The sequence below is a fragment of the Carex rostrata genome, chromosome 14 (genome assembly GCF_964058835.1).
Source record: "Carex rostrata chromosome 14, lpCarRost1.2, whole genome shotgun sequence".
NCBI lineage: Eukaryota > Viridiplantae > Streptophyta > Magnoliopsida > Poales > Cyperaceae > Carex > Carex rostrata.
The window spans coordinates 10495731-10517369 of record NC_135931.1 but is presented as its reverse complement, the minus strand read 5'-3'; the positions used below and the strand labels follow the sequence as shown (position 1 = coordinate 10517369).

General features: G+C 34.1%; 2 protein-coding genes across 4 annotated transcripts; one reads left to right on the top strand and one right to left on the bottom strand.

The window, feature by feature from the left end:
- Positions 1-980: 980 nt before the first annotated feature.
- Positions 981-6352, top strand: LOC144565143 (putative membrane protein At1g16860). 2 transcript variants are annotated; one of them, XM_078314805.1, is made up of 5 exons: positions 981-1190; positions 3087-4041; positions 4621-4776; positions 5073-5284; positions 5814-6352. In XM_078314805.1, exons 2-5 carry the CDS (start codon positions 3208-3210, stop codon positions 6004-6006), a joined length of 1395 nt encoding a protein of 464 aa, XP_078170931.1. In that variant the 5' UTR covers positions 981-1190; positions 3087-3207; the 3' UTR covers positions 6007-6352. The 2 variants fall into 2 exon arrangements, with proteins under 2 accessions (XP_078170931.1, XP_078170932.1); XM_078314806.1 differs by having other exon boundaries at positions 992-1197.
- A 10766-nt stretch (positions 6353-17118) lies between these two features.
- On the bottom strand, positions 17119-19839 carry LOC144565234 (Kelch repeat-containing F-box family protein). 2 transcript variants are annotated; one of them, XM_078314936.1, is made up of 4 exons: positions 19531-19782; positions 19249-19425; positions 18055-18604; positions 17119-17628 (listed from the first exon to the last, which is right to left on the bottom strand). In XM_078314936.1, the coding sequence occupies exons 1-4, from the start codon at positions 19706-19708 to the stop codon at positions 17217-17219; spliced, it is 1317 nt and encodes a 438-aa protein (XP_078171062.1). In that variant the 5' UTR covers positions 19709-19782; the 3' UTR covers positions 17119-17216. The 2 variants fall into 2 exon arrangements, with proteins under 2 accessions (XP_078171062.1, XP_078171061.1); XM_078314935.1 differs by having other exon boundaries at positions 19249-19839.
- Between the last annotated feature and the right edge of the window lie 1800 nt (positions 19840-21639).

The following is a 21639-nucleotide window of genomic DNA, read 5'->3' as shown; positions in this document are numbered from 1 at the left end:
TTTTAAATTATTAAAGTTAAAAAAAAATAGAGGAATGGTAGGAGGAAAAAAAAAAGGAGAACGAAAACATTTGAACCCTCGAAGAAATTGGTCTTCGGAACGAAGCAAAAATTCGAAATCAAATGATTTTATTCGAGACTGAGGGTTGCTAATGTAATTCCACTTCCCGTAAGCCGTAACCGAGAGAGAGAGGGGTTAGGGGTAGCTGAAAGGTGCGTTTCTGTGTCGACCTTCAGAGAAAAAGTTTAAATACACAAGGTTTATGTTAGCACAAGGCACAATCTGATACAAAATGTAATCACATAGTTTGTGTGGAGACTGGAGTCCGTGAAGAACTGAAGATTATATATATATTTACGTAAAAAATAGCGTCACATATATCGACGGTATAGTCCTGGTCCATGCAAATGTGCCAGGGGTTCTTAACCCTTTTGCATCTATCTATGCGACTATGCCTCTATGGAATCCAAATATATATTTCAATACAACCCTATAAAACTTTAAATTTGCAAATTGTAAAACTGCCGCCGTTAAATATTTTTCATTAAAGAAACTCATCAATTTTGTTAATCCTACTTTAGAATATACTCGTACAAATGGATATTAAAATGGTATAATAAGGTTATTTTAGGAGAGAGGGGGTTGGCATTGCATAATTATTTTCATTTGAAAAAAATAACAAAGGCAAACTTTCCAAGTTTGTTACGATAATGCAGTGATTTATATTAAACATAAAAGATTTGATAAACTATGTTAATTCAGAAACAAATGAAAATGAGAGGGAATAATTTCAGACATAGTATAAAGTAATATTTTGAAATTATTAGGATGGCGTAAATTGTTTTTAGATCTAATAAGATTTGTTTTATAGAAATAGAAATGGTAAGGCCGCAGCTTTCGAAGGTTATTAGTGAAATATAATTCTTCTCACATGATATCTTTCTATATTTAAATAAAGAGAAAACTGATGGTACTAATTTTCTATTTTCACTCTTTACTCTCTCTTCCATAGTCTCTCTCTCTTCCACCTCTGTCTCTGTGCTTCTTTGGAAGCTCTCCTTCGAGACACACCAACGCCCACACACGCACCCCCCTTGTGTTAACCAAATAAAAATCTCTCTCGGTTTCTCTCTCTCTCTCTCTCTCTAGATCAAGGTGCGTCTCTTTCGCACTGAAATCGGCGCTATTAGGTACATAGTAAATCAAATCTCCCTTCTAAAATCATTTATGGTTTTAAATCTTTCATCTTTACTCTTGGAGCCTCTGAATGCCGAACTAACTCTTTGTTGATTTAGAAATGCGAATGCGTGATTCTTTTTCCTATTTTTCTCTGATCTGAGATCTGAGTCTATCAAAAAAGGAAAAGCATAAACAAATAGTGATTTATCTCAATTAGGCTATTCTATTTTTTGACAAAAGAGATTTAGTATTGACAATGTCAGTTTTTTTCTTCATTTCTGATTCAGGATCTGGTTAAGGGATTGGTAAGAAACTTTTATTTTTATCTTGATATTTTTCCCTCGTTATTTTTTAGTTAAACAGTTCAGTGTGGTTTGTTTCATGTAATTGGATCTTCACTTAATGCATGTTCTCTAATAATCTCAAATTTAGACTTGGTTATGTTAAATTGCAGATCTCTCCACTACAGATCTGGGTTAATTTGGTAAAATGCGTCTAAAAGTTTTAAGCATTTTCTCGAAAATTTGCAATTTCCCTGTATAGTTACTTCTCCAAACTTACTTTTGAGTTCTGGCCTAGATCTAAGTTTTGGTATTTTTCTCTGATAGTGATATTTCGTAAGAGCCTAACTTTAAAATTGAGAATTTAGGTGGAGGTCTTATGTATTCGACTTCTGCATTATGGGGGGTTTGTGGTGGGTTTTTTTTTTCGTCTTAGGGAGCTTGTATATTTTTTTTTCATATTATAATGCTTTTGACTGAAACAAGCATTAGCGGTAATTGTGCATGTTTTCTCTACGGCATCCAAAAACTGATTGGTATTTTTTTTTTATATATATATTTATCCTTTTATATTAGTTGACCATGAGCAGTTTCCAGCCAAAAAATCTCTATTGCAAATTTGCAATACATAAATTTTTTATTTGATGGTTTACCATGTAATTTTTCTCTTTTCGTTCAAGCTTTAATACTCCTGGATTGATTTTAATTTAGTAATTAGGGAATCAGCGACTAAATTTATAGTAAAATTTACTTAAGTAAAGAATCATAAATTGTTGATGATGGATTTCCTTTTGCATAATTACTCCAAATATGCCCTGTTGTAGTGTTTTGGAATTGTATTTTTTGTAAAAGAAGCATGAACTTGATAATTTGTGAGATTTCATCGATGAACTTTTATTTGGAAAACAATATATATATATATATATATAGGACTTGGCTACGGTGCTATGGGTAGCCTCCCGTGCTACGGCTCAATATTCGACTTTTCAAAATTCTAACGGTCGATCCGAACCGTTCATCTTGTTCTCCATATTAATATGTGTTTGGAGACCAAATTTTACATTTTTTGGAAATTTTTTACTATTTTTTTAGATTTATTGAAAATCACTGTTTTTCAGACAAATCTGAACCATAAAAAACAGCGATATTCAATAAATCTAAAAAAATAGTAAAAAATTTCCAAAAAATGTAAAATTTGGTCTCCAAACACATATTAATATGGAGAACAAGATGAACGGTTCGGATCGACCGTTAGGATTTTGAAAAGTCGAATATTGAGCCGTAGCACGGGAGGCTTCTTAGCTACCCATAGCATATTAGCCAAATTCTATATATATATATATATTTGCATATTGATTTTGTAAAAGAGAACTAGGCTGAGTATTTTAACTCGATGGCATATAAATTATCATTTAGTTGCTGTTTTTTTTTTTTTTTTTTTTTTGTAATAGTTGTCTTATTACCATAGGTGGCATTTTCTATAATGGAAATATATGCAAATACAATTAAATGCAGTAGCTTGGTAAGCATACAACAAATGCCAAGTAGGAACCCAATTTTCGCAACTCATACATCACCATCCACATTAATTGGAATTTTGAATTAATTTTTTCATTTTATTTTTAGGGTTTGCATCGCCTCCATGTTTCCTCTTAAATTTTCACTCATCCAAGCATAGCCCCCCAAACCCCAAAAGAACGCCAAACCAAATCAGACCAAACCATCTAGAAATTAAACGGAACGAAGCATGGGTTCACGCTTTCCATCCCACCAGCTCAGCAATGGGCTCTATGTTTCGGGCCGGCCTGAGCAGCCAAAAGAGAAACCACCGACCATGAGCAGCACTGCAATGCCCTACACAGGGGGTGACATTAAAAAATCAGGCGAGCTGGGTAAGATGTTTGAGCTGCACGTCGAAAAGTCCCGTAAATCAGGTCCCATCTCGGGCCCAATAACTGGCGGTCCTGTCACCTCCCGTACTTACTCTGGTAACCTCTCCTCCTCGGGGGTACCTGTTGCCCGTACTAAATCCAACTCGGGCCCACTAAACAAGCACGGTGAGCCGACCAAAAAATCATCAGGTCCCCAGTCTGGTGGTGTCACTCCCATGGCCCGCCAGAACTCAGGGCCCCTGGCCCCGGTTCTTCCCACGACAGGTCTAATTACCTCAGGCCCAATATCCTCTGGTCCGCTAAACTCCTCAGGGGCCCCGCGGAAGATCTCTGGCCCACTTGACCCAACTGGGTCCATCAAAATGCGCACCACTTCGTTCGCGCATAACCAGGCAGTAACCAACCTAAGCCCCGACGAGGGTTACTCGATAGCTGGCAGCTTCCCGAAGCCGATAATGTGGTCTGTGATCCTTCTATTTGTGATGGGATTTATAGCAGGTGGGTTTATTCTTGGTGCGGTCCACAACCCAGTATTGTTGATAGTCGTGGTAATTATATTCGGTGCAGTGGCAGCTCTATTGGTGTGGAATATTTGCTGGGGTAAGAGGGCAGTTATTGGGTTTGTTGGGCGATATGCTGATGCTGATCTCAGAACTGCCAAGGATGGACAATATGTCAAGGTTACTGGGGTAAGTGTCTCAGAATATATATTTGTGCATGCATGTGTGTATTGGTGTTTTGAGAAGTACACCTGGGGTTTTGTTGCGTTAGAAAATAGCAGTCTGTACATCTTTTTCTGATGATTTTACAAATCCGTTACCCTGGCAAACTGTGTTAGACTTGCGTATGTTTATATTTGGTTTTGCTAATTAGATTATTTTTGCAATGGGCAAACAATTATATATGAAAATCATGATTAGGCTCGGTAACAAAATGTCTAAATTCCTGGTACTTTTTTTTCGGATTAACATCGATCGTTCCAGATGACCCACTAAACTCACATTCATTAGCTTGGTTATCTTGATTTAATTTTGTCTGAATTTGAAGACCTGGAACTATTGGTGCTAAGGTTATAGCTATCAAGATTTAATTTACTTTGTCGGTCCACTTATCTAAATGTTTTGAATGATTCTGGCATATAACTCGTATGATGCTAGATGTAGTTGCATACAGAAAATGTACTGTGTTTTTCACAAAAGAATAGAGGGAACAAAAAATAAATATTATTTGAATTATAAAAGGCTGATTGAATTTATTTGTGAGAGTAGGTGGTGACATGTGGTAATTTTCCATTGGAGTCGTCATTTCAAAAGGTCCCAAGGTGTGTTTACACTTCTACAAGCCTGTTTGAGTACAGAGGTTGGGACTCTAAGGCGGCAAATGCAAAGCACCGTCGCTTCACGTGGGGCATGCGTTCTATGGAGGTTAGGCTTTGGTGTTTCATGCTAATTAGATTCGCTTCTTTTTTATCCAGCGTGCATCTGGTTTGTCATTATTTGCAATAGTGTCTGATTATGCAGCAAAAATTCAATCCAAGTTTGCAACTATCCCTTTATCTAACTCAAAGAAATATCTATCAACAACTGTCATTAAGCCAATTTATCCTCAGTATTGCAATGTATTAATCCTCAACCAAGAACAGTTTATAAAAAAGCCAATATAATTTTCCTGCACAAACCTTCTATGTAAATTCTCACATTTGGTATATTTTTTTCTCCAGCGGCATGTGGTTGATTTTTACATATCAGATTTCCAATCAGGATTGAGGGCTCTTGTCAAGACTGGTTATGGAGCGAGGGTTACACCATATGTAGATGAGTCGATTGTAATAGATGTAAAACCAGAAAACAAGGATATGTCTCCAGAATTTCACCGATGGTTACTTGAGAGAAACTTATCTAGTGACGATCGCATCATGCGTCTCAAAGAAGGGTATAGTTGTCCTGATTTAAATTTTTTTGTTCTTTCTCTTTTTTTACTTTTTGCTTGTTGGTGATTTTGACCGGTAGTTCTTGGAAGGGGTCTTTCTAGCGACGCACTGGTAGTGGGTAAAGAAGCATATAACTAAACAAATGAAATTTATTCGAGGCTATTTCATCGGTTCCAGTGTACTCCAGCAAGAACTCAATACATCAGGCGGCTCCAATTTGAAACACCATTGATATTCTGCAAAACAATAGTTTGTACATACACTTCACAAAACGTGAGGAGTATCTTCTATGCTCCTTTGTTCTTTTGTTTTTTCAGCAAATGCACATTCAGACCTTATTTTCTGACCCCTTGTATAACTTAGCTTGCGATATGAGGTGTATAGAAGATACTTTTCATTCTGCAGGGTATGCAGGAAAAATGTTGGATACTTATAATAAATTTTATACACTGACATTTCACGTATGAAGAGATATTTTATTTAATAAAACTGTCTTTTATTTAATAAGACATGTTATTTTTACCTCTTCAGGTACATTAAAGAAGGAAGTACAGTAAGTGTGATGGGTGTGGTACAACGAAATGATAATGTGCTAATGATTGTACCACCATCTGAGCCATTCTCTACTGGCTGCCAGTGGGTCCAATGCGTGTTACCTGTCAGTCTCGAGGGCATCGTATTAAGATGTGAAGATACCTCGAACATAGATGTCATACCTGTCTAAACTCTGTTAGATCTGTTTAGACTTGGCTCGTGTTGGGTTTCGTTTAAAATCATCTTGGATGATTTAGGGTTAGAGAGATGCGTGAGAAAACATGATGTGGTTTGTGATTATGATGTGGCCTTTCTTTAGAATATAATGGATGCATTGCATGCATGGATGGATGATTACCTAAAGTGGGGTTTGCTTGTATAGCCTGATGTTGTTTTCTTTTTTTTCTTTCTTTTTTCTCTTTTTTGTTTTGTTTTTTTATTATTATTTTTTGTTTTTGTTAAGGTTATGATGTATACTCGTGGAATTTGGGTTCGAACCTGCCAAATATTTTCAGATGGTTGTCTCTCCCTGTTTATTTTTTTTCTTCTGTGAATGTTTATTTTGAAATGTTCATTCCAAATTTGTATTATTATGCTCGTATCGTATTAAAAATACTGAGCATCGCCCTGTTATACTTATTTTATCCCTTCATGGCTTCAGTATATTTGATTTTTAAGCTACCTATTTATCTCACTCATAATCACATGCCCAGTCTGCAGTTATTTCTCTATTTATTAACGACACTCAATATAGAATTTAATTGAATGTTTTTCTTTTTGGTCCGTGGAAAATAAGGAATTTAATAAATTGTGGCCTAGGGAAGATGCTAACTATGTGATATTTTGGGGTGGGTGGTTGATCTGGCACTGGCAGGGGTGTGAAAGGTTGGTGGAGTTGGTGCCTTGTGTTTCACTGGTACAATCACACACCTTCCATGTTGCTGGCTTAAAAAGTTTGGTATTAAATTTAAATTTAAAAACATATAGTAGATTTGATAATTGTCATGGACCCCAGTTTTGTCCCTTCATCCACTACCTACACATGGCACACGTTTTAGGTCTATATCTGTGCCTTTTGAGTGCATAGCTGTGGTTGTGGTATCATACTTGTCATATAATAAATTCATTCTCATTCTCTAAAATAATCTTTTGGTTTTGTCTTTAACCACTGTTCCCATGAAAATAAATTATCTTTGATATTGTAAAAGGATGAGGATTGAGGGGGTTGACTCAGTAGAATTAAATGATTTTACCTTCTCCACTGTTAATCTATATAAAACCTAGCAAATAAGACCTAACTAATTTTCACCAATTCAATGATTAAGGATTGCCAACCAAATTAGAGGATTGATTCGTTGAAGGGAAGGAAGAAGTTTGCTTTATTAACAAGCAGCCAAACAATTTATCCACTTTTATTAACAACAGAAAAGCTAGAAATCAACTGAGCTTGGCATCTAAGATTTCAACAACCCGTGACGTGACCCACTTTTATTAAGCATGCTCACTCTTTGAATTATTCATTTTGAGAAAGACAGAATACAGATTATTTTATAGGGAAATTAATCATTATTAAATGGTTTTTATTTCGCTTCATACTCGTCCACCAGTAATTAAGGATGCATCATGTGTGTGTGTATTTACCGTTCTGTAGATTTTTAAAATTGAACAGAGGATGGTGTAGATTTTTAAAATTGAACAGAGGATGGTAGTTTGAAAAGGTAAACGATGCGCATTCCCTTTATTCTGTCTACTTTCAACCTTTGATGTAAGTAGTCAAGTAGTGCAGTGTTGCAATGGAAGCTAACAGAAAGCCAACATGCTGGCCATTCGTTAAGGTAATGATGAGATTGTATATATTAATTCTTGGAGATTGTGCTGATAAGGTTGGTTTGGTTGAAACTTGAAACTTAATTAAATATCAATCAGTGCAAATTTTCATTATTATTATATAGAAAATTGATGTCATGAACTGAGTATGGGTATGGGGTAGTTAGTATGGAACTCTCAAAACCCAAATCCACCAATTAACATGGACTAAATTATATTAAATAAAATCACAAATTATAAAGATCCTGCTTTAACGTTTAAAGAAAGCGTCGTACCTTTTGCTTTTGGTTATTACAGAAAGGAAAGGTATGTTTTTAATCATATTAGCCCATTTTGAAACAAAGTCATAGTTTCGAAACTCAAAAGAGAATCTGTTGAGTTTAATTTAATGCATGTCAGCCGTCGGATCAAGATCGAAGCCAATCTGGCCCTCGCCTATGATGCACGGGTACCTTTAATAATAGTTCAGATCTCAATCGGACGGTCCAAATCTATTAACGCAGAGGATACGATACGCGTTCATAGTTTTGAATCTAGACTAGGATTTCAGAGTATGATCTTTAGTTTATTAATATTATTTCTCTAATATAATTTAAATTTTGTTGAATTGGTGATTTTAGATATTCGAACCCATTTTTTTCCCAGTTGTTTTTCTCTCACAAATCACAATCAGGTCATAACTCGTGACATATGTAGTATATATGGACAGGTGGCCTGACATTAGAATAGACCTCTTTACATCTATGGGGCATTTTTGTTTCTAGATAGGTAGAAAATCACTGTTTTTGGACTATTCAAATACAGTAATTTTGTACTTATCTAGAAAAATAGTAAAATATTAATAAAAAAAATATAAAAATTGATCTGGAAACAAATTTTAATATGAATATCATGTTGAATAATTTAGATTAACTATTTAAATTTTAAAATTGAAGATAAAGAGATGAGACATGATTGAGAGATGAATATTTCTTTTATTGAAGTGAGAGAAGATGAACATTTTTAACCTAATCCAAAGCTTGATTAGCATGTAAGATATTTGTTGATTCTTTACAAACAAAAGCTTTTATAAAAGAATGGCTAAGGCTACGGTGCTATGGGTTGCATAGAGGGCTACGGTGCTACGGCTCAATATTCGAGTTTTCAAAATTTTAACGGTCGATTCGAACCGTTCATCTTGTTCTCCATATTAATATGTGTTTGGAGACCAAATTTTACATTTTTTGAAAATTTTTTACTATTTTTTTAGTTAGGTAGAAAATCAAATATCTGAATGGTGCATAATTTTTTTAGATTAAGTGATTTTCTACCTATCTAAAATAAAAGTAAAAAATTTCCAAAAAATATAAAATTTGATCTCCGAACACATATTAATATGGAGAACAAGATGAACGGTTCGGATCGACCGTTAGGATTTTGAAAACTCAAATATTGAGCCGTATCACCGTAGCCCTCTATGCAACCCATAGCACCGTAGCCTTACCCTAAAAGAATAAAGATGTAGAGACGGTAGAGTACTTTATCCATGCTAACAATTGGACTCCTTTATTCTAAAGTAAACATGTATACTTTCCTCTAAAAAGTTAACATGTAAAATGCCTTAAAATGACGCTGAAATATTCTCCTAATTTACTTTCTGACATTAATATATTATAAAATTATTTTTTCCTTGACACGTTGGCAGAAAGGCTGTTTTTGGGCCGGGTTCATTGTGCAGGCCTCATAATGGAATACGGTAAGATCAAGAGAAATATTTATACTGTATCTTGTAGCGTAAATCCGCCAATTTTTTTAGAACCATTACAAATGTCCAGTATATATATTTTTTTAGAACCATTAAAAAATGTCCAGTATAAATGCGCCATTTTTTGCATCTTAGTACAGTATAAATGTACATTTTACTCGGCATAGTTTTTGTATGCTAACACGTCTTTTTTTAACATAGCATATCTTCACTTTTTTTTTAGCATAAATCATTTTCAATGGAGAAAAAGGACCTCATTTAAGCGGTAAACATTTTCAATGGATTTAGTATAATAATTCATGGGCCCAATATATGTGCGCCAAGCCGCCAATACATGTGGATCTACGAAATGAGTTCAGACAGTCATTGGGCCGATACAACTTGAATCCCAATTTAGATTGATTAGAAGGGCATCTTTGTTTCATGAAGGGGGCAAATAACCAATTAATTGTATGGAGGGTATAATCGAAAATACAGAAATATGTATACCAAAATAGTATTTTTTTTAGTTAATTTTTAATTAAAAATAGTGTAAGAATACAATATAAATGACATTTTCACAATTTAAGTAAGTTTAAAGTGGCAATTTGAAGATTTTTAATTTTGGAATGGCATTTTCACATTTTCAAAGTTTTGTAGTGGCATTTTCACAATTTTTCCTTGTTTTATTGGTTCAGGGGCTTCTATTTCTTTAGAATAGGAGAACTTTATTTGTTCTCTGTTCTCTGTTCTCTGTTCTCTCTTTCTCTCTTTTAGGAGAGACAAAATGAGAAAAAGGAACATCCTTTTATTTTTATTTTAGAATAGAAGTAAATTTTGATCCGGTTTATGGACCTACTTTTTCTTCGTTGAATAGAATTTCGTCTGATATTGTTGGTCTACGTATATTTTGATTTGCTTTTGTATTTTAAGTCTGTGTTTTTAATAAAAAGAGTTTCAATAAATAGAAGAAAGGAGGTTGGTAGAAAGTTCTAGATTCTTTTTAACTTTTTAGTAGTTAATAGTTTTGTTACATGTAAAGGTAAATTTATACTAGATCTAATGAACCATTTTCAATGTAACTTATTTAAACATTTTAAAACTAAATCCAATGATTATACAAATCATTAACCTATTATTTTAACATACAATATCACAAATATTTATTCAAAACTAAGTATATTGACAAAATAATTAATTATAATGAGAAGCTTCAAATGTCTCCCATTTTGTGTGTCTATATTATCCTTCTATTTTTTAAAATTTTAATAACTTAATGTATGCTAGAAGATTACGACATTTTTATTTGTATCAAGAGTTTCTTATATATACCGATGTGAATAATTTTTTTTGACGTTGATATTTCAATTTATTGATTCGTATAAAAAAACGATAATATTTTTATACGCTTCTAGTGAAAAAATAGAGATCATATCTAATAATTTTATTTGGCATTTGAACTTTAGAATTTTTATTATTAATAAATTAAAAAAAATAAAGACATAGTAGTGATCAGTGTTGTAAAAAACGTCCGTTTAGGCCGGTTAATTGGCCGATAAGTCATTGGCGGTGACCAAACTGTCATGAATTTTTCTGACTAATCAACCGATTATTTTCGATTATGGCCGATTATTCCCGATTAGTCGCTTGGCAGTACCCTGTCCAATGACCGCATACCGTTATTTACAACACTGATAGTGATACAAAAGTTTAAATATTTGAATCCTCCCTCCGTAATTATAAAATTATTTTTTATACTTCTATTTGTCACATTAAATAAGTTTTTAAGATAAATTATATTTTTTTTCATATAAAAGTGTTTTGATGAAAAGATTCAACACTTTGACATACTTAACAAGGATCTTTTGATATCCAACAACTCCTTCAATCTAGTGATACTTGAGATATACGTACTAATAACAACAGTTGAGTCTCTACCGGTATCTTTACGAATAGATTGAGAAACAACTATCAATCAGTATGCTTGTAATGAATAGATAACCCCTTCTGTTTCTCTTCCTTTCTCTCTCATAGTTTCTGAATAAGTAGGAATTGTGATTAAAATGATCAAGACGAAATCTGGCCTGCTGATGCAAATTTATAAATAACATGCACCATTCGTTTGGGCATATTCAATGGCACCAATTCAGTTGAGCCTCTTCAAAAATTCTTATCCAAATACAGTGAACCACACATAAATATCAGATCATCAGACCCATAATTTATTCAACCCAAGGTCTTAATCCATATTTAAAATATTAATTCAACCCAAATTATTGGGCCCGTAGGACATTTCTTACTTCATTACTTTTTCAATCAACTCTCAAATTCACTTTTCTCAATCATTTTATTTCTTCCTTCATTACTTTTTCAAAACTCCCTTTAACTATTTCCTCAAAGCAATTTGATTCAGCGACACAAAAATTGTTTGTAGGATAAATGTTATTCAGACGTTTTATTTTTATCAGGAAGCTTGATAAAATAAGCTAAGCTTATGTTAGTATGATCTAGTACTAAAGAGTTAATATTCTTATTGAAATATCGAATGAGGAATGAGAAGAAAAATGACCGGTAGAAAATATTATATATACTTCTTTTCTCGTTACTTATTAAATCATGATTATGTTACTCTAAAAAATCTAACTGTAAACTAATTAAGTCAAAGAGTTGTATAAATACAGAGCCAACTATCTTTCCATACTCAATTACTGACTTTAAAATAATACCAACTTAAAAATAGAGTAATTTTTGTTGGATGTCACTAAACTTATTCTTTGTTCCGAATTGATACTCAAATTTTATTTGTCTCTTTATAGCCACCAAACTTTTTATTTGTCTCAATTAAATCATTTTCTAATTTTTTCATCCAAAAAAAAAAACATAATATGCTCATTACGTCCAAAATACTAATGAAATATGCTCATTTCATCTAAAATAATAACGAAAAAGTTATATTCCACTAAATTTTTGAATGGAAAAATTACAGATTGATTTAATTGGGACAAATGAAAAGTTCAGCAGTTATAGAGAGGCAAATAAAAAAAGTAACTAATTCGTAATAAAGGACAAAATTTAGTGATTTCCGACGAAATTTATCCTTAAGGCTGTGTTCCACAACACCCACGCGGAGAGGAACGAGGAGGAGAAAGGAAGAAGCAGCGCAGTTCTCCTCATTACAGTGAAACTTACCCTCCAATTTGGGAGGTACAAATTTGAAAAGTTTGTATAGCGCGTTCCTTTATTTTTCTCTCTGATTATCTTCTTCTGGAGCAGATGAACGACGTGGGTAGCCCGGGTGCACACAGAGTTTCTCTTCGTTTTTGTTCCTTTCCTTCAATGAAGAAATTATCCTCCTCTCTAGAGCTCAATTTAAGGTCCTGTTCGGCAGGTGCATTTCCACTGGAAATTGATGGAATTTGAGGTAATTCCCAATTTAATTCCCGAAGGGCGAATGCTGTTCATATGGTAAAAAGAGTTTGTAATATTTCCCAAAAAAATTTACTACAATTAATCCCAACTCAGTGCAAAGTTTTAAAAATAAAAACCCAGTTCTCTTCTTGTCACGTGGTGGGCCATTGTTTGTTTGTTTTTTTCAGTGTTATCAGAACCGGACCGGACCGACGGTTTAACCGAAAAAAATCGGATCCGGATGTCCGGTTTGGTTCGTTTAAAAGACCGTTTGTGTTGGTGAACCGGTAAAATCCGGTTTAATAGACTGGTTTTTCAAAAACCAGTTACTCGGTTTAGGTAGAAAAAGCGGATTTAAACGGTTCAAACTTCAAAGTTCCACTTTTATACTGTTATGCATTAAATGAGAGAGTACGAAAATGAATGACATGTAAGACATGTACATCTCTGTAACCTAAGGTGCATCTGTGTTCCCTGTGTTTGAACTATGAACTAGAAAAATAAATGTACATCTCTGTAGTTCAAACTTTATTCTTTCGGTATATTTTAATTTATCGTTTTGAAATTTACACATAAAGCCTTAAATTTTATATATTCTAAAGTATCAATTTTGTATAGTATAAAATTTTGTGTATGTATATTTCCTTGAAAACTAACAATTGTTACTTATTATATTTGTATTCTAATTGTTATTTTTTGTTGAAGTGCTTTATCTTTCATTAGGATATAATTTATTACTAAATGTTAATTTTGAAATATATCTATAAATTTGGTCTTATATTATATTATTTGAAATTTTGAATACATAATTTATAACAATCTTGGTATCTCATATATATGTGAGTATTTAAATAATCATATATATGTGAGTATTTAAATAAACCAGTAATTGAACCGGTTGACTCACCGGTCCGACCAGTAAACCGTTGACCCAAAGTTTTACCGGGTTGATGTCCGGTCCGGTTCTGATAACATTGGTTTTTTTGGGAGGTTATAGCTGCCCATGCCAACCACCGAACCCCGTAGCATTCTATCTAATCTAATTTAATTAATTCCCATCTCAAGTATCCATTCTCTTGTCTTAAGAGAGGTATCATATAACCATCTATTGTTATATATATTATTAGTTGTGGGACTAAATACAATATGGAGATCCGGACTACTATTTTTTTTTTATAAATTATACTAAAAATTTAAAAAGTGAGCCTATATTTGTTATTTTTTTATCTCGAGGTTCAGATTTCATATATATATAGAGAGAGAGAGAGAAGTTGGCTAAGTTCAAATTATTTTTTTCTAGCCTCCGGAACAAACGATTCGGTTTTCTAATTTTCAAAGTTCAAACAGTCGATCCAAATCATTAGATATTCAATCTATATTAAAATGTGTTTGGAGATCAAATTTTATATTTTTTGGGAATTTTTTACTATTTATTAAGATAGTTTGAAAATTGCTATTTTTCAATGGTGCAGAATTTTAATAAAAACAACAATTTTGAAACCATCTTAATAAATAGTAAAAAAAAATTCAAAAAATGTAAAATTTGGTATTCAAGCACATTTTAATATAGATTAAACATCTAACGGTTTGGATTGACTGTTTAGACTTTGAAAATGAAAAAACTAAGTCGTTTGTTCTCGGGGCTAGGAAAAAAACGTTTTGAGCTTAGCCAACCTTTATATATATAATTTTAAATAAATGAGAAATTTAAATAAAAATATATATTTTTGAAATAAATTAAGATTACCCGCAACTAATTTCGTGATACAACCAAACACTCATTTCAACATATTTTTACAATTAATCTCATGCATATCTATGGGTTCTTACTTTTTCAAAAATGAGTTTTCATCTCTGTCAAATCCTATTCCGTGTAATTCCGTGAAAAACGAACATGCTCTAAAGAGACAAAAATATGGGTGTAAATTGATCGAGTAAGTCTCATTTCATCTAAGCTGTCAATCCAATTTATCATAGTCAGGTTAAATTTGTTTTTTTAATCCGTGACTAACCAATCAAGATAAGAATCATTCAATTTGAGCTTTATATCCAGGCGATTAGATTTTACGGATTCGACGGTTTCATTTAGAAAAAAAACTTGTTATAAAAATAATGTAACCATAAGTAGCTAGTTATCGTGCAAAAAATACAAATAAAAATACAACATATTCTAACTAACAATAACAAGAGGGAGTTTTGCTTAAAAAACTAGATGATACCACATCATTTCTGAAATGATATTGCAATATAAATAATTTTTTATTAAGAAAATAACGTTAAACGGCCAGGTCGGGTTGGTCAAGTTGGTCGGATTAATCGGATTAGACTTGCACCTCTATACAAAATTAAGCGTTAATTTCCCAAAAAAAAAAAAAAAGCATAAAAAACAGGTATATCTTTACATAATCAACATTTCGTTCTTAATTACTTGTGCCGTTGTGAATATATATAACGCATGCATATTGGGTGATGTTTAATGAAATTATGAAGAAGAGCATTAGGGACCGCAAATACGGGGAATTACTAATTAGAGCCCCCAAATGGTCCCCATTACATAATCTGTGTGCATTTAATCGCACATGACACCCCGATACATATACTTGCTGGGTGCCCCGTGCCCGTGCTACAGACAAAGTTGTTATATCGTGTTCGCTGTCTTTTTCCGTAATCAACTTTGCACTTTAGTAAAAGCACACCAATTCAGTGAAAAATTCTGTATCACGTGATGGAGCAGTTATGTGCCAATTTTTTTGTATTATTTATCCTTCTGATATGATGGAGCGAAAATCCTGGATCCGCCCCGGTTACATTTCTACCTGATCAGTTTTTTTTTTTTCTTTTAGGAGAAGCCCGTTTGGAAATTACTTACATTAGTGTTCAGAGTCTTACTCTTATATAGCATTAACTAACAATTTAAACCGAAAACAAGTGAAAGGTACATAACATTAACTAATACTACCTGATCAGACTTGATTGTTCTGGCCAAAGAACAGCATTAACTCATTTACAGCACTTTCTGCTGTAAAGGCGGCACAAGTGTATAGTAATTATTTATGACTGCCCAATGCCCATGATAAGAATATGCCTTTTGAGGAAAAGCTATGCAATATGGCTTTTCAATTAAAGGTGGGACTGTTCTCCAATTATTCCGGTAAAGCAAAAGGAAGTAAAAGTGACAGTTCTTATATCAACTCGGATCTGACATTCTGACCTGACCCGATTGTATTTTAACCCGAGAAGGACTACCTGTCACTGTCAGTTTGGATATGGTGAAATCCAGGAAGCAAGCGTTAATTCTCTGGCGAGTGGCGACCACAAACTGGTCGCGGGAAGAATCAAAGGAGACCATACTTGTCATTAAATGCTTGTAGCAACTAGCTCTAGCGGCAGTATGTAATGATGATATGATACATGATGCAGATCTCATCATCTCAGAGCAGTTAATGAGTATACAGCGGATTAACATAGCAATGTAACAAATATTCTTTGGTTTTATTTAAGGAGGGTGAAGGAATGTTGTGACATTGAAAGGTACTGTTTGTCTTGCTTTATTCACTCTCTGACAAACGATTTGTGTATTGATTTCGTCTGACCCAGTGGCCAGTGACTGGTCCGTCTAAATTTGCCTTCAAAGTTTGTACCAGCTGGCAGGAGCCGGCAAATCAAGAACACTGCAGCTGGGTCCCCAACCTCAGCCCCTAAAGCCCAATCCTACCATGCACTAAGACCAGTGGTGGATCTAGAGAACCAAACAAGGATAGACACAAATTAGAAGATGTTTTTCTTTTAGTTTTAGATATTGAGACTATGCAAATATAACATTTTGCATCAAATTGATATTAAATTTTCAGGGGGGCGGGCCGGGGCACCGGCCTGAGATTGCACAAAATAGTTGCACGCTTGAAGCATCAAATGAGATCAGAAATCTGATTAAATACCTGAGCAACTAGCAGTCTAGCAGTAGCAAAGAAAGAAATCTTCTTTGGTTAATTTTGCCCTTGTAACACTCTGCGATTGAGGCCATGTTCAGCTTGCTGCCGCTTTTTTTCATTCTGCCAATCTGTCTTAGATGGTTTTTCATCACGCCCAATGCTAAATTGACTTCAAGAGAGAAGAAGAGTAAAATAGGTATTTGGTAATAAAAGTTTCTCTCCTGCTCAATATTGTAATAACTTAATTGACTGAAAATAGCACTCTCCTTGATTAAGGGAGTGCAGTATTCTCTCAATTCCTTCTCAAACCATTTGAGAACAAAAATATACCGAGATAGAACTAAACGATACTATATAGATAAGTGCTCCTACGAAAGCTGACAAATATATACCAAGATAGAACTAAACGAAATAAGCGAAGACGCTATTGGTGCTTATTTTAACGTCCAGTGCTAATTAACATAAGAACGTACAAGAAAATTCCAACTAACCTAAAACTCCACATAAACTTTACAAATTTAAAATAAGATCCACCTGATACGATTCCCCATCAAACCTCAAACCATTTGCCTCGGGCGGTTGTAGAAATCCATCAACCATACCACCAAACACGTATAAGAACCGGCCTGACAAGTCAGCACAAGCGCCATGAAATGCCCTAAAACTAGGGGACTCCCCCACTAAACTAAGATGCTTCCAAATGCCCTTCGTATCAGTCTTCAAGCCCGCCTGATATTGGAGGAGGCCTGGTACATCTAAAACCCAGAAGTCATTTTTTCGGCGCCTCTGTGAGTCTTCACCTCCATAAATGAGGATTTTGTTGCCCAATGTTAGGGAAGCTGAGTGGCCCACACGAGGGGGTGGCATTCTATCAAGCAAGTTTGGTGCAATATTGAATTTTAGCTCCTTCCACCTAGGCTGACTGTTGTGAATGTTATAAATTAGTAACCTGCTTGCTTTATCTTTTTTCTGTACAGGTTCAAACCAGCATTGAAATAACACTACCAGTCTTGATCAATGCAAAAAATAGTCTGCTAACAGTTCAGAATACAAGAAATATGTTCAAATTAAGCATAAAAAACTATTGAAAGGTAGCATGGGGCCGACATATGGCGCCTTCTCATTGCCTAAATGATTATAATTGCAAGAATCCTGGTACACAGTTTTCTGGCCCAATTGCTTATATTCACTGTTTTAGCCCATACAATTAAGTAAACAAAAATAAAAATAAAACAATTAATCAACTAAAATCACACTATGTACTTAAAAAATATCCGGTGGTATGGCAACCATCAGTTGGTATATTAGTACCAGCGCCAAATCACTAAATTTGAGGTTTTAAAATTACCCTGCAACATCAAAAAGCCAGACATCATTGAGCGCCTCGTAGCCCGCGCCCCTGCCGCCAAACAGAATAGCCATGCGTGTCCCTCCAATCCATGTCAGCGTGTGTCCTGACCGTGGTGTCGGAGCTGACCTGTTGGCAGTCCTCACCTGTTGCCAGCAAGCAGGGCCTGACAAATCAAGAACCCAGGTATCTCCCACCCTCAGCCCGTCAAACCCGATCCCACCATGCACCAAAACCATGCAATCTCCGATACAGCAAGCTGCATGAGCCCCACGGGCAGGTGGCATGTATTGGCCCACTTCTAGAGGCTTCCATAATATTTTTATATTATATGGACTTTCACGAAGGATCTGACCAATCCAGGTGTCGTTAAGACGAGATCCACTGTCATTTATTCCTCCAAAGAGGATCAGAGAGTTGGTGCCGACCAGAGTGCAGGAATGACCGAAACGTCCCCCGGGATGGCCTGAACTAACGTTCCGCCATGTCAGCATGGGAATTGTTCTGCCACTTCCAACATATGCCACCCATGTGTCATCCAGGTGGCGGCCTGAAAATAAATAGTAATAAAGAATTCAAATAACAAGCAACTGAACTGTACTGGACGCTGGCACCAGTTTTGGATTTTACTGATCTTATATCCATAATTGTTGTTAGTTTACCACTGTGGTGATTTTTATAGAAAAAGACAAGCATCAGTTGAATTAGTCTATTACCATAGATGATACCAGCAAGTACCAACTGGTACTAAAATAGCTAACTGGTACAATGATCCTTGCAGATGATCTTAAAGATGCTTCGACCAGAGAGATGAATGCGGAAAATAAATTACCATTCCAGCCCTCATTGGTAACAGACTGGCTGATGGTACACAATTCCAGTTCTATACCAATCAAATTGCAATCATTTATTGAATATCCTTTTCTTTTTGGAATGATATGAGGGTAAAAGCTCTCAAATCATCCCAGTTCGGATACAGAATTTTAAATCCGGGACCTCCCACGCATATCACAATGGCTAAACAAACGGTGTTAGGAGTGGTTCTTTATTATTAAATATCTTAGCTTTCCTATCGGTTTATGATTGATAATCTTTTCTTTTTTTTTTTTTTTTTTTGTGACACATGCAAGTGAACTCGAACTTCTTATTTCAACAGCAAGTAATAGCTAAAAAAGATTAAAAGCATTTACCGACCTCCTTCACAACCGCCACCAAAAAGAACTAACCAGTCAGATACTAAATTGAGCGAGTGAGAAGCTCTCGGCTTTGGAAAGGCACCATCCTTGCATGCTAGTCTCCTACAAGATAGAGATCCCAGCATAGAGACCTTCTCGTAAAGCTTCCTATAAGAAAGGTCAGTCCTTTCTTTGTCTGACAAGGTTGCCAAAAACGAATCAATTGTTCCATTTCCCCAATCCCTCCTACAAACCAATTCCCAAAGTGATACTGACAAAGCCAGAGACCTGAACTTCTTACAGGTTAGAGCGAAGGCGAGGATGGAATCGAACGGGAGGAGGAGAAGGACGGAGGTGATGTGGTCGTGATCGAGGTGCTCAAGGGTTGAAGTTAGGGTTTGAGCGTAGGAAGGCGATGCCATGGACGTGGAATGAAGATGCTTCTTTGAGCAGTTTGAGGAATGACTTTGGTTTCTCATTTGAGGAAGAAGGGAGACAAGAGGATAGTTGGGTAATTTCAGAGGGGCGTAAGATGGGTGATGAGATTGAGAGGTTTTGTTCGTTCTCGCCTTCTCGGTGGTTTGTACAAGTGTTGATGAGTGTGGTCTCCACTCTCAAGTCTCTGGAGCCCTGGAGACTAGTTGTGCTGATGGTGATGGAGACATAACAAATTAAGAAGACTTGAAAAAAATGCCTATTTTTAAATCCAAGTCAGGACTCAGGACTCAGGACTCAGGAGTAGTGATATTTTAACAATTTTCAAACGTGCTTTTAAAGTGTTGAATTTATATCTTCGAATAGAGGGGCCATTTAGGGGTGAAAACGGTACTGTCTAAGGATAATACCGTATTTTGAAAAATTAGATGCGGCCTTCAACACAAATATTAAGTATTTGTACGGATACCGTTATAAATATTTTTTTCCTAACTTTTTCCATGAACTTACTCTTGCAAAAAATCATCTTTCAAGTTTTTTTGTTTTACTTTTCATTCCATTTATTTCCAAATTTTGGTTAATTGGTTTCTTATTTATTTTGTTTTGGATATTCAATATTTAAATATCTGTATAGATATTCGCTGGTGAACAATTATACCCATGTTTGGTTTCTTAAATAACACATTTTCTAGTTTAGTTTTGTAATTATCTTTTATACTTTTATATTCAACATATTCATCACTTTAATATACAGATTTGTTAAATTTTACTTTATTTATAATCAAGTAGGTTCAAAAACAAAGTTGAAGTAAAACTAATCTCCAGTAATGAGCAAAGAGCTAGAATAACTCACGCATAAAAAACAAGATTCGAAATAGCGATTATCATGTCATCACGGAAAGGCTAAAAAACAACTCTAACTTAAAAAATGATTGATAGTGCTATAGCTAGCTATTTAAAATTATGATAAACAAAATAAAATTTTCATTTTAAGAATCAAAATATTATATTATTTGCTCACAAGTAGATCTATGTATAAGTCAAGAGGTGCTCAATCACTCCATGATTTCAAAATTTTTAATCATGTGTAATGAAATTTAAATGAATGTTTATTTTTCTTAAGAAAATTATATAGTTTAGCCTCCATAATAATTTATCGCATGTGTGCTTGTAATCTAGTAGTTAGAATTCTAATTTATTACATGTGTGTTTGTAACCTAGTAGTTAGAATTTTAATTTATTATCTATGGAGAATTGGATTCAAGCCCTGGCCAACATTTTAAATTTTAACCCCCTCATCTAAACTTTCTAGTTTTGTTCTACGTTTGTTTTTCAAACTAAGACTTCTATAAAGGAGTAGAATTAGGGTGTTCTTAAGTTCACCCATCCATTGGTGAGTTTAACTTTAAAACCTATCAAAATGATTTTTAATGTTAAATCTAAATTGTTGAAATTGATCTATTTCACGACTGATGCATTTATTGTCAAATTTTTAAATTTTCGAATTAATTTAGTATAAAGTTAAGCAGTTAATATATATATATATATATATATATATATATATTATAATTAACTTATAGACCCTTTTTTTTACTGCTTGACTTTATACTAAATTAATTTGAAAAATAATAAATTTGACATGTAAACGCATCACTGTTGAAGTAGATTAATTTCAACAGTTTGAATTCGTCAATTAAAATTATTCCGATAAATTTTAAAGTTAAGCTTACAAAAAATTGCTAAACTTTAGAACACTTAGTTCTACTTATAGTTTACATTATAGAATTGAGAAACAGGAAACATCTACTATAAAAAATATCCTCAGACACGATTGGCTTTTAGGAAAATTGATAAATATAGTTAGTGTAAGAATTTTTTTTAATTTAAATAAAATGAAATATTGTTAGTAGAGCTAATTTAAGAATAGCTCCACTATTTCAAAAACAATATTTTTCGAAATATTACATTTCTTTTA

What these genes read in the sequence shown, in the direction of transcription:
- LOC144565143 (XM_078314805.1), top strand. Translation starts at nt 3,208, where the DNA reads ATGGGTTCACGCTTTCCATCCCACCAGCTCAGCAATGGGCTCTATGTT. An exon ending in GGGGCATGCGTTCTATGGAG is followed by an intron (nt 4,777 to 5,072) that starts GTTAGGCTTTGG and finishes TTTTTTCTCCAG; the next exon opens with CGGCATGTGGTTGATTTTTA. An exon ending in ATCATGCGTCTCAAAGAAGG is followed by an intron (nt 5,285 to 5,813) that starts GTATAGTTGTCC and finishes TTACCTCTTCAG; the next exon opens with GTACATTAAAGAAGGAAGTA.
- LOC144565234 (XM_078314935.1), bottom strand. Translation starts at nt 19,708, where the DNA reads ATGAGAAACCAAAGTCATTCCTCAAACTGCTCAAAGAAGCATCTTCAT. An exon ending in TGGTGGCGGTTGTGAAGGAG is followed by an intron (nt 18,605 to 19,248) that starts GTCGGTAAATGC and finishes ATTTATTTTCAG; the next exon opens with GCCGCCACCTGGATGACACA. An exon ending in TGGCTTTTTGATGTTGCAGG is followed by an intron (nt 17,629 to 18,054) that starts GTAATTTTAAAA and finishes CATTCACAACAG; the next exon opens with TCAGCCTAGGTGGAAGGAGC.